Genomic DNA, 13,435 nt, shown 5'->3' with positions numbered 1-13,435 from the left:
CTCTACTCTGACACTTAACTCCACTCTATAACCGTATACTCTACACTCCTTCCTATTGGTACTCCACGCTATCCATCTCCACCCTATCCCTCTTCACCCTATCCCTCTTCACTCCACTCTATGGCATCTCTTCTATGACAATCCAGTCCACTCTACTCGATTACACTCTATGCCCCTCCACTCTACAACCCTATGCTGTACCCCACTCTACACCACTCTACTTTTTCCACTCTATACTACTTTACTTCACGCTACACTACTCCACTCAATGCCACTCCACTTTCCTCCACTCTGATATTCCACTCTGACACCACAGAACACTCTACGATACTCCACTCTACAGCATTCCCCAACAATCTACTCCACTCTGTCGCTCCACTCTACAACTCTTTATTTCACTCTTTTGTATGTCCCTCCACTCTATGCCACTCTACTAAATACCACTTGCTTCCCACTCCACTCAACTATTATACTCTACTCCACTTTAATACATTACGACAATTTATTCTACTCCCCGTCACTCTAACAGTACCCTATGAAACTTCACCCAACAACACTCCACAACACTCCATTCTATCGCACTCTACGACCATCCACTCAACTCTACTTTACTCTGCTCCTCTCTATGCCACAACACTCTAAGTACCTTCACTCTTTGCTCCTCTACTCTACAATTCTCCACTCTGACAATCCACTTTATGCCCCTCCACTCTGCAGCACTGTACAACACTTTTCTCCACTTTACTCCATTCTGTGCAACTGCCTTTGTGTACTCTATGCCACTTTACTCTACGCCACTCCATTCTACTCCACTATACTCTGTCACACTACTCCAGTCTACTCCATTAATCTACTCCACACCACTCTGTTTTTCATAACTCTATTCCACCCCACTCTGCCACTCAATGCCACTCTACTCTACAACCCTCTACTCTACACCACTTCACTCCACTCCACTCCATGCCACTCCAGAACTCTCCACTCTACGCCCTTCCACTCTACAACACTCCACCCTACTCCATGTCACTCAAGGACACTCCACAGCACTCCTCTCCAGTTTCTGCCACTCCACAACTTTCCACTCTTCCCCTCAACTCTACACCACTCAAATCAAAACCACTATACACAACTCTACTCCATTCTACTGCACTATACTCTACAAGCTTCATTACACTCCATGACTCTGCACTGTACTCCACAACAGTCCACTCTGTGCCAGTCCACAACACTCCTCTCCACTACTCCACAGCCACCTTCTTCACTTTACACCACTCCATGTTGCTCTATGCCATTCCACACTACCACACTTCACTTCACTGTATGACACTGAGTGACACTTCACTTCACTCTCCTCTACGCTGCTAACTTTTATCCATGCTGAACAGCAGCCACTCTGGTGTACAAAATGATAAAACCCATTGGACCTACTCGCTTTGCTAATGCTTGTTATAATTATTTGCACACCTTTGGGGATGGCACAAAACTGTTTTAATTTGAAAAGCTTAAGAAACAGCTTTTACATTAGCAGTTCAAATGTTTCATATGTACTTACATATCATGGTGATATTTGATTATATCTTCTAAGAAGATCACTATCAATATAAGAACATGCCTTTTCTGCTGTGGGCATAATATTGCTTCAGTTTGCTACCTGTGAAAATGTAGTCCTTATTGCAAAATAACACCAGTGTGTCACTCATCTGGCCATCATTTAAAGGAACATATCCCATGGTGCATAATAATATTTAACGAAAGGCAAAGCAATATAAAGGCTCTGCATTTCTACGACACGCATTTAAATGCAACAATGGGCACTGAAGCCTCTATGTTACTTGCCAAAAAACGATGAAATTAGTTTATAGTGCATTGCATTGTATTGCACCATCATTCTTCAATTGCCGCTAAGGATCAAAAGGCATTAGTGCAGTACTCTGGGATTTGAAAGTGACCGAAATTGCTTTTAGCAATGTTATAAAAACACTACATTTTAGAACCGAAATGTCTAATTTCAATAGCTTCATGTCAATAGCGTTTTATATTAATACACAGAGAAAAGGTTAATTTGAATGGAAAAATATTTGGATAAACATAGGGCTATGTAACCTTCCCTTTAAAATGTATGTCATTACTGCTGCTAATTGCATTTAAACACACTTTGCTCACCAGAAGTGCACAAGTGTGTTTAAGGCTGCAGTACCGCCTCCTGTCTACAGTGGCAGAGCTGAGCATAAATATAGACGCACGTAATGAAATACAGGTCTTCACAAGGCATTTTTTTTAACCAAGTTGTACAAATTGGCAGAAGTGTTCCTGAAGTCCCTTTTTTTTTTTTTTAAATCATTTTTGTGGGGACCTGGGTTCAGGGCTCCACAGTGCAATCAAGTCCCCACAGTGTGAGTGTGTTATCACAACCTAGTCCCCACAAGGATAGTAACACCACCACCGATCATGCACAACAATCAGACGGTCTGGAAGCTGGTGGAATGTGTGGGCTGACAATTCATTGGTTGTGTGTAATGGCTTGCTGCTTGTCAATACACACAATGCCAAATACCAGTCCATTCACCCTACCAGCCAAGTGCCAGTCCACCCACACCATAAGCCAAAACACTGGTCTATGCACACTGCTAGCCAAACGCCAGTCCATGCACACCCCCACAGCCATGTACCAGTTTTTGCACACTGCCAGCCAAGCACCAGTCCACGCACACTGCCAGTCCACACACACACACACACAACCAGGCGAATGCCAGACAACACCCACAGGCATCACATTTTTTTAACAAACAAGAAAACAAACCAATTTGGAGGAAATAAAAAAACAATTATGACTGCAGACACAACAGGTCAAAATAAATACACCAAACCACCGACAACCGTGAAACTGAACAAAAGACTAGAAAGCGATACAGACCAGTCATTTCCGTTTTACTCTCACAGTTAACTCAATGTTAGATATGCATGTAGTATGATTTTAATGGATAAACACATAGCCCAGGATTAGAAGGACTCTCAGGGAAGTATATACAACACTCTATCACATGCCTGTTTAAACACGGACTCTACATCTCCTACAGGGAAAGGGTCTTTTTTTTTGTGGTAAGGGAGGAATGTAATTGGGAAAGTGGTAATATTTTTCTCTAGCCACATCCTCCACCACTCCAACTCTAGGAACACTTGCCTGCTCAACTAGAACAAAGCAACCTATTACAGACTGCTGAAACTGAACAAAGTTCATCTTTGAATCTGGAGAACAATCCTTGAATACAACAAAAGCATTGAAGGTTGTCAAAACAAATGAACAGTCAACTTCTTATACCAAATGTCAGCCTTACGGACAGCACTGTATGGTTCCAACTTATCTACTCGATTTACACCACCTATATACTTATTGTAGCCTACAATTGGCACAGGTTTAAGCACCTCAGTAACCTGATCCAAAACAATCACAGATGAAGTACATTTGTAATGAATGGTTCTCAGAATGTGGACATCTCTCCTGTCTAAAGATTTCACAGCTAGAAGTTTATCAGCATGCAAGGCACTGCACTGTCCCCTCAATTATTATTATTATTTTTTTTACATACAAGTGCTTTAGGGTAATCTTTATGATTAGAGTGCATTGTGCCACATGCAAGAGTGTCACAGACTCCAAAAGCGTACTGACAGCCGGAGGGGAGTCAATAGAAGAATCCCTACCAGTGTACACCCTGAGACTACAGATCTATCCAGTACAACACTTGAAAGTCTAAATTGATAAAATAAAACTTTAGATCTCAATATATTATTTTCTTTATATATGTATACCTTTTCAATGTACTTATGTATCTATATATGTATCACTTTACTCCTACTGTAGAAGAAAAGAAAGGAAAAACAAAAAAAAACTTAACTCTCCCAATACAGTACTCTCTCACCCGATACCGCTCTCAATATATCCTCTACCTTCACTCTCTGACCCATCCCAAACCTCTTTCTAAGAATTTGATTTCCAAGAAGCCCTTTCTAGATTCTTTCTTCCTCTTTCCATTCTTGGATCACCCCAGACCTCATTTACTATATGATCTCCAAAACAACCCTTTGTAAATTCTTCCCACATGTATCCCTCTGTTGACTCATCCCAAATCTCATTTTACTACTATGATCTCCCTAATCCATTTCTAGAGACTCTTCCCTCCTTCCCCTCCATTATCCTATTCAATCCAGCTAACAGACATGCATGGCCACGCTCAAATGAACTTGTATTTCTCTATACTAATCCACCCCTAATCCTTTTTTGGTTCCTTAGCAGCGCGCTACTTACCAAAAAGCACTTCAGTGCCTTGTCAGGGGTATTACACACCATATAAATACAATAACAGTTACTACTCTAACAGCATATACATTGTTAATTCCATAACTCGCTCTGTTTCCTAAAAAATAAATGACCCTTGAGCGGGGCCAAAGACTTATCCACAGCTATTTATTTTCCTGGACTATAGATCTCTGGAAAGCGATCTACAAAATGATGAAGGACAGCTTGAATCTTGAAGAGACAGTTACAGTCAGGGTGATCCTGTGGCAATGCTGAAGCTTTATCAACAAAATGCAGCATCAGAAGCAAATCCCAATCACGACTCGTGGTTGTATGAAATATAGCAGTCGCCATCAAGGGACTAGTAAACTAATATGAAGACATCGATGACTTCCTTGTCATTCCCATCAAAAGTTAAACCCCTGAACTTCTTCAGCTCATCCAGATTTGTGGGAGTCTACCGACTAGCTGTAGAGTGGGGCTTAGGTCTATCACTGTTGTCTCTCAATTACTGTTCAGCATAGAAATTTGTCTCATCAGCAATCTTATCCAAAAATACATTGTCCATAAACAACTAAAAGAAATTGATAGGCAAAAGGTTTTCAGTATTGACTCTACACCCTGAAACACCCCTAAGGGGGAGGGCTGGGAAGGGGGCAACACAAGTTGTACCATGTTTGGGGCAACCCAGAGTTCAGCCCTTCCAATGGGAAGCCTTTCAGCCTCAAGCTGTAATCCAGATTCCTCTTGCTGCACTATCATCCTCTCAGTGTCCTCCTCTAAAAGAGGCACCTCCTCTGTACTGAGTGGCTTCATCATCAGATGATTCCCCTTGCACAGAAAATGAATTGCCAGAATCTTGGACTTTGCCCTCTGCCTTAGAAGCAGAGTCAGTCTCAGAATCATAGTTGAAGGAAGGTTCGAAAAGCAAACCAGCAACTTGGTGACAGGTTAACCTGCAGTTACCCATAATCATTCCCAATAAAAGTAATACAACAAATACGTGGACAATAACCAGCAGTCTGATAAAACCAAAGGTTATTACTTATTTTACAAACAAAGTAAAACTACTGGCATATAGTAATCTGGAGTGAAAAGTCCAAATTTACAAAGCACACAAAGAGGGCAGATCGGTCTTAAAACGTCCAATCTGCCTTAGCGGACAGGGCACAATAGTAAAAAAAGAAAAATGTCGGAATACGACAAAAATCCTTGCCCAAGTAGTCTCTCCCAGCAATAAATATAACAGATCGGCTGGAAAATAAAACTGCCGAACTAGCCCCCAAAAGGGGCTGAAACAGATTATAATTGTCCCCCCAATAACAAAAAAAAGCCCTGGTGGTCTAGGGGAATAAATTCCTGCTCCACAATCACGGCCCCACCTGCCACCGCTGAGCAGGAATCCACTACATACCGACACAGGGGTTAAGGAAGAAATCATTCCTTTCCTCCAGTGTCTGTATGGCCCCTAAACCCCACTTCCCAGAGGAGGACTTAGCAAAATGTGGGCTGTCTCCTGGATGCACTGGAAGCAAATGGCTTCCAGCATGTTCACTGCGCCATTTGATGACATCTGTGTGCCATGTGTGCACTGACGGCATCAGATCGCAATGGGAAAGGGGTGAAGGGTGGCAGCAGAAGCGCTTCCACTGCCACCCCACAATGGAGACATGTTGCATGGGGCATGTGGGGGAGTAGCAGTGCTCCCAACACCCGTAGGTTCCAGAACAGCCTGGAGCCGTCCTTAGAACACGACCACAGTTTCTAGAACGACTCCATAGCACAAAGGGAGTACTGCATTTATTTGTTTAGTTTTATTGTTTTTATGTACAGTGACCCATTTATACAATGTTTTAGCGCCTAGAAGGATTCGCAAACACTTGAAAGTGTATTGTCTTCTACTGTTTTGTGCAATGAGTTCCTAAATTGAACTATTAACCCTCTGTGATTTTTCCCTCTTTTAAAAGCATGTTTTTTCTTTTAAGAAAAGAGTTTGCAAAGGAGTAGAGTCTGTTCAAAGAGGAAAGGGTGGCCTTTTCCAGCCTTTAAAGGAGTGCCTGCTGGGTTATTGGGACATGCAGCTTTCGCCTAGTCAAGAAAACTCCGAGCAAGACAATTTTCTTAGAAACGTAATGGAACAACACAGTTCAGTGGTATGTTGACTTCATCCACGATATCCTTTTCAAGGACATATTTAAAACAAAGGCAATCATGACATAAAAAATTAGTTTGACTTCCACGGGTGAAGTTTTATATCTTTAATTTGTTCACTAGATTCTTCAAAACCATGAAAGCAGCGGTTCTGTCCAGCCGTGCCTAAGATGTATTGCTGGAGAATCTGTAAGTATATTAACCTTCTTACTGTGACAGAGAATATAGACTTGTACTTAAATATTAGATCCATAAAACATAAACTTAATAAAAACTGCAATTACACTTCTCAAGAATAAGGCATGTAAATAAAAAAGATTCATTTTGCCTTTTTAGAAGCATGCTAGCAGAGCGCAGAATGATCCCTCAGATTCTATGCTTACAAATAATTTGGAAATAAGGTTTGTTTAAAAATAAATGTCAGTAATGTTTGCTTAACGCATCATATTTTTTTAATCTTTTGGAGTAAGTGCTGATAGTCTATTCTTATTGTTTATGGCAAATGTGCAATTTGTGCGCTGTGTGTTCTAGCAGTATGGAGTGAAAAACTGATCTCGTCTGGGCCTTACCCTGTGAAAGATCTACATCGGTATGCCAGTATAATTAAGTGATGCATAGTGAGTGTAAAATTTAGAAGTAATATATGAAAATCGCTATGGGTTCCCAAAGTAGGTCCCTGATATTAAAAAATAAAATAAAGAACAAGCCACCGAAAACAGACTATTTTGGTTTCGTTTTATTTTTAGAGTTTTATTAAAGGATAGAGTGAAGCCATCTATTGTCTGAACATAAAGTGTTTTTTTTAATGACCGTAAATGGCCAAGAAACATACATATGGGTCAGAAATGTTAGACTCTAAAAATGTATACCACTCCATGTCCTCTAAGAATATTATCCCTACTATTAAACGTGAGCACTGAAAAGTTCTCGGATATTTTTGGAATATTATCTGCTTTTTCCTGGAAAAATAGCAAAACTGAAATTGTTTGAATATTAACCGACGAAGAGTGTTATGTATCTTTTCGTGCCTCTAAAAGTCTTCCTATTCATTTGGTTTTCTTTAAAGCTTAGGATCCCCACGAGTTCGAAAGCTTCACTCCTAGAAATAGTACGACACTCAGCACTTCAAGAGTTTTGTTTACATGAGGAATAGACTTGTCCACAACTTTTCAGGCAAGCCCCTTTAAACCAAGTGAGAGTTGATGCAGCTGTAATCCCTCATGCTGCAGCATGGAGTCAAACCCGCAGTGGTTCAGGAAAAACGTTAGAGTTGCCCATCCACAGCTCAAGCTGCAGTCCACCATGGACTGGACCAATAATGTACAATTATTTGAAAATAAAGGTTTCTTTTGTTACAAAAGGAGGAGTTGATGGTTCACAAAGTTAATGTTGTTGACATACGTTATCCTTCTTTCAAAAGGTCGAACCAGTTGCTTCCACTAATCACGCAGGCATGATAAAATACCATCAAATTACATTTCTTCTCCCCAGGGTTGTTTGCTTCTAATAATCACAAGTTGTAAGATAAATTCTGTCTTGGCCTGTTCAATTTTTAATAGTGTCGAGTATTATAGAAAAACAAATGAGTATTAACGCATAATGTTCTCTGTGGAAGCACGTATAAAAAAAAAACTCAGACTGTGGTAGAGGCTCTGAAATGTCATTGTTATTTACATGTGGCCAGTTGATCAATCTGCTCTTTCGCTGATTCCTTTGACACAAAATTATAAAATAGTCTTATAGCAGCACAAAGGCCGTTTGTGAGGGTTTCTTACTTTTCTGTTATTGTATTGCCTGAAACGGTAAATACCGGCAACCTTGGCTCTAATGATAAATGAGAAAAATGCTGTGTTTCACTAAAAACTGGGCACAAGGATAAGGCCAGCAAACACGCTCCAGCGCTTTTCATAATGCAGAGAGCATTGCCCACCACCCCAAATGAATGTCTATGATATAGGCTATATGACCACAACAGTTTCCTGGGTCTAGGTCCAAGGTATGTCGTCACCTAATTTCTAGTGCTGAAATACTGTAATCACAGGTTTATAAGCCAACTGTGTTGTTGCTGCATTTCAGATGCATGCTGGGAAAAAGAAAGTTCCTTTAATCCTACTATGCACCATATATATGATTACCTCTTATAGGTGTGCATGCATCTATTTTTGACATAATTGTATGATAATACCAGGAGAGTTTTCACCCTTTACAAATCCCTCTAACTTACCTCCCCTTTTTTTCTTATGTTTTGGCTTTTTCTTTTTCACATGCATTGGTATTTTGCCATCTATTGTGAGGCTCTTTTCGCCAAAGTTGAAAGCTTAATTAAATGAACACTGTGTTTTTGAATCTGTCTCTCTCTCCAGCTTTCAAAACGTGCGTGGCTATTACATTAGAAACATTAAAAACCAAATGAGTGGGAGGCACAGTAAAAATGGAATCTAGCCATAAAAATAGAAAGAATTTACTGTACAGGATGACTGGCTTGTTATAGAATTGTACTTTTGATCTGGTGTACATAAGGGTTATGCAGCTTGGTCTAGAGGCTAGTTCCAGTGACGTAACACAAAGTGATGGGCCTCCACCTACTGAAGATGAAGAAGGGCCTCCGAGAGTACTACATCTCAACATTATCTGGGGGCTTAGGTCTGAGTGGGGAGTCCCCTAAAGGATTGCTCACCCCCCTTACTCTGTCACTCTGATTGAAAGTAAAACCAGTTGACACTGATTGCTTTTGATCGGTGGTTCGGGGGCATATCTCAGCCCTCCCACCACCAGTCCAAGTGGAAGTGGTGCCCCTGGAAATGAGACAGTGTCCCGTTTTCACAAGGCCACTCTGCCCAGTTGACCCTTCCTTGGGGATCGCAACAACTGTGGTACCTAAACTGGGATACACCCCCAAAACACCAGGGAAGTTTGGAGCAGCACTTCCATGACAAGTGAGAGAAAATATAAACACTTTTGGATGTAGCTTTGACACATGGTCCATCAGAGTGGGGGTAAAACCCAATAGTCTCTCACTTTCTGCAGTAAATGGATGCGCTGTTCGGGGACCTATGAACAATGGGCAGGTATGGAACTGAGAGACCCAGGCGTATCTATGGTGGTGTAGCTTGCATGGTTCCCGTTACTTTTGTTTACCTACAATGCCCTGCAAACCTCAAATGTTGGCTGAAAGCACAAATCAGCATCATATTTGCTTGAGGGGAAAGTGTGGGGATTCACAACATTTCTACTACCCAGCATTCTCACTTGTGTGTCTAGGGTCAATTACCAGAAAAAAGAAAATACCAAACCGGGGAACATGCAAAGACCCCATTGAATTCATATGGTCATAGTTTTCATCCATTCCTGTCACAGGTGATGGGTTTAGCCACACAACTGGGGTACCGATTTAATTGAGAAAAATGTGGGGACTCTGGATGGTATGAATTTTGTGGATTATCGCAAATTTCACCTAAAAATATCCCCTCAAGGCATTGCAATATCCCCTTCATGCAATAATTTGAATAGGAATACTCTAGAAGTATTTATACCCCATAAATGTGCACACAGAATGGTTTATTTTTTCTCAAAATGTGCCCAGAAACCTATATGAAGAAATCTTGAAATAGAAGCCATCTTGAAACAGGTTGTACTTTTTAACAAATATGAAGGTAGTACTTCCCAATGGCGAGCATTTTCATTAGATCTACCCAGGAGTACATAAAGTTAATTTCTTCAAACCATTCCTGGTTTCTAAAGAGAATTGCACAGGTATTCAAGCAATGTATATGTGACCCAGAGGGCCTATCTCGCTATTGCAACAAGTGGGGGATCGAATCTGAAACAAGGCAGACTTATTCCAGATAATGTGAAAGTTAAAAGAGAAGCCATCACAATTCCTTCATCATAACCATTACCGATAGAATTGTACTCTCGGGGTCCACCATGAAGACTGGGATATTGTCTGCAGTTAGGAAAACTGGATCTTCTTTACAATTGTCCAATGTAAAAACCAATACAAATTTTGTCACGTCTCAACAGTATTTGAGTGGCAACGAGATTGGTATTTCAAGTTTTGATTCAGTGGTTAAAATCTCTGTTGCAACCTCTTGCAAGCATTCCTAAAATGTATGCATGTAAGTCAGAATGTCTTCTCAGTTGCCTAGTTTGCCACATTAGGTTACTGGGTACAAGATTGAAATTTGTCGATAAGGAACAAGTCATCTACTTCTTATTGTGCTTCCAGAAGTTGGAGCAGGGTTTATTCCAGGAGGCAAGGAGAATATTACATCAATACAAAATGCTGCAAGACCAGGAACATGTCTTGAAGGGTTTCCCCAAGCATTCCGTCAAAAACCCTGCTGCAGTGGAAGAAGAGGATGTAATACAGCGTGGATGTGGAACAGGAGTTGACCCCTGATACACGAACTAACAAACTGAAGCCTGCATAGTGCTAAAATAGAGAAATGAGTCGATATGGAAGCCATAGACCCAAAATACCAGAATTGAACTGAAGACATTTGCTATCAAGGAGGTGATTAAAAATGTCTATGTTGAGCCTACATCACCCTGGGTCCTCCTGTACTACCCCTAATAAGTGTATGTATTGTTACTTATCAAGCTCAAGAGGGATACACTATTTCTTTATTTCAAACTATTTTATGGTAGTGGTTGTTAAGTCTACCTCCCCACCCCCAGTCACTAAGGCACAGATCCTGGAGGTTCCATTAATGGACACTGAAACTTTAACTGTAGGACCAGCTATTCACCACCCTCGAATAGTAAGTAATCTGTGCGCTTGGAATCTCATTACACTCTTTGGTGGAGTGTTTAAAAGATGTTTGCGCTTTTTGATCTATGTGGTTGTCGTTTTGCTGATTACCTGATCACACTGAGTGATACACCTACCCTCACATTTACACCCAGGGCTGATGGGGACACTAGAATTACTGCCAAATGCATCATAGTATGCCTAATACATTGTAATATCATGCCTGGTGCCTTTAATTTTGTAGGCTGGTGACTGTAAATATAGCAAATATACAAAGATAGTGGAAACCAAAATCTGTCCAAGAACAGCTAAATACTTGCAAACCTGCCACCATAACATTACTTTTTCCACTTTTGCGATGTTGTTTGAATTATGTTTTTACGTAACATGTAAGTGCAATAAAACTGGTTGGTGTTTTATTTCAGCTACATAAGCTGATAGATGTTTTACATTTTCTGTTGGCATAAAGCCCACAAGTCTTAAAGTTGTTTGTCCTGTCAAGGTAGAATTGTAAACTTTTGTGCATATCTAGAATGTTCAATGTGATTTCTGCAATTGAAGAAAAATTTGTAAAGAAAGGCTGGGGCACCTGCAGTTGGTTCAGATGAAAATTAGAAGGCAGTTTAACTATAAACCTTGGGCTTACTCAAGGATAGCTTTATTCATGGTAAATTGCAGATATGGCTTTTCAACTGTAAACATCTTACAGTTTATAAAATACTATGGCATGTGCATAACAACTAGTTAAGTATGGAGAACGGGACAGGAACCTATATGTTTCACTTTATTGCAGGATTCAGTCATTAAGGGGAATCACTAAGCTTTATGCAACTACCTGGTTCAACACTCCCAAGCACCAACTGTTGGTGCAGCATAAATGGAAACTAGGCTGTGGAACTGAGTTTACTGAAACTAACTGGTGGGATGTACTGTTGTTGTTACACCGGGTATCGAGCAATGTAAAATTCTAACTTGACCACTTCAGTGAGGTGCATAAAACATATGCCACCTAGGCAAATTAGATTTTACAAAAACTACTTTCCCAAAATGTGAACATAGGGGCTGCTTTTTTAGGTCAAGTCTACCATACTGCACAGCGAGCTTTAATGACTTAAAGCCAACCTATTGCTTAACACTCGTTGGCTTTATTGCCACTCTCAATTACCTGCTTCTTACTTGCGTTGTCCCTCCCCTTGATCATACCCTCTTTACTTTTGTTTTACTGCTCACTTTTAGGGAAGTACTTTTTGCTTAAGCACTCCATAAGAGTGCATGTCTTTTCCATTTGTCTCTCTCATGTGCTTCTGTCCACTCCTGGCACTCCTGTCCCTCCCTCATCCATTGTTTCTCTCGATCGCCTGTGTGCTTCTCTTCCCTGTGTGCTCCATGATGCTGTCTCTCGCTTGAGTGTTTCCCCATTCACACTGTTGCTCTTCCCCATGTGCTGTTTCTTTCTCTCCATCCAGTCCCTGTTGCTTCCTGCCCACCGCTCCTTTGTTGTTTCCCCCCCGTACTGTTCTCTAATTACATATTTTTATTTTTAACTTTTAACCATTTTTGGGAGGGCCAGGCAGTAAATTGTTGCTGATCCCCTACGCCATCTGAGTAAAATAAAAAATAAATGGCTACGTCACACACGCATCATGATGCATGCATGTGTGCTTACAAAATGATGGGTCAACACGCTGCCCTTTTAAAAAAAAAATATATATATTTTTTTATTAACCCCTTAGCTGCTGGGCCTTTTCCCCCCCCCAGTGCTGAGCCCTTTTTTGGCTATTTGGGTTAGTTCGCGCTTAGGGCTTCATAACTTTTCGTCCACATAAGCTAACCACGCCAAATTTGCGTCCTTTTTTTCCAACATCCTAGGGATTCTAATGGTACCCAGAGTTTGTGGTTTCCCCTGGAGGAGACCAAGAAAATAGCCAAAATACAGTGAAAATTTAGTTTTTTCCCAAAAAATGGGAAAAAAGGGCTGCCGAAGAAGGCTTGTGGTTTTTTCCCTGAAAAAAAGGTTTCTGGTGCTGAAATGACTATCTTCCCACCTTTCAGGAACGGGCAGACTTGAATCAGAAAACCACATTTTTCAACACAAATTTGGCATTTTACTGGGACATACCCCATTTTTACTATATTTGGTGCTTTCAGCCTCCTTCCAGTTAGTGACAGGAATGGGTGTGAAACCAATGCTGGATCCCGGAATGCTAAACATTTCTGAAAACTAGACAAAATTCTGA

The 13,435-nt window shown here is 40.8% G+C and overlaps 1 protein-coding gene across 4 annotated transcripts in view; it reads left to right on the top strand.

The window, feature by feature from the left end:
* C6H10orf143 (chromosome 6 C10orf143 homolog) overlaps positions 1 to 13,435 on the top strand; it is an 84,266-nt gene that overhangs the window by 43,313 nt on the left and 27,518 nt on the right. For 2 of the 4 annotated variants that reach the window (XM_069239733.1, XM_069239732.1), the window contains 3 exons: positions 6,280 to 6,447; positions 6,569 to 6,634; positions 10,674 to 11,622. In XM_069239733.1, the coding sequence (XP_069095834.1) occupies positions 6,280 to 6,447; positions 6,569 to 6,634; positions 10,674 to 10,847 (408 nt within the window). In that variant the 3' untranslated portion in view covers positions 10,848 to 11,622. Of the gene's footprint in view, positions 1 to 6,279; positions 6,448 to 6,568; positions 6,635 to 6,781; positions 6,872 to 10,673; positions 11,623 to 13,435 lie in introns of those variants that run through there. The other 2 variants (XM_069239734.1, XM_069239735.1) reach the window with 2 other exon arrangements.

Source organism: Pleurodeles waltl, chromosome 6 (genome assembly GCF_031143425.1).
Source record: "Pleurodeles waltl isolate 20211129_DDA chromosome 6, aPleWal1.hap1.20221129, whole genome shotgun sequence".
In the NCBI taxonomy this organism is placed as follows: Eukaryota; Metazoa; Chordata; class Amphibia; order Caudata; family Salamandridae; genus Pleurodeles; species Pleurodeles waltl.
This window is presented reverse-complemented; position numbering and strand designations above follow the sequence as displayed.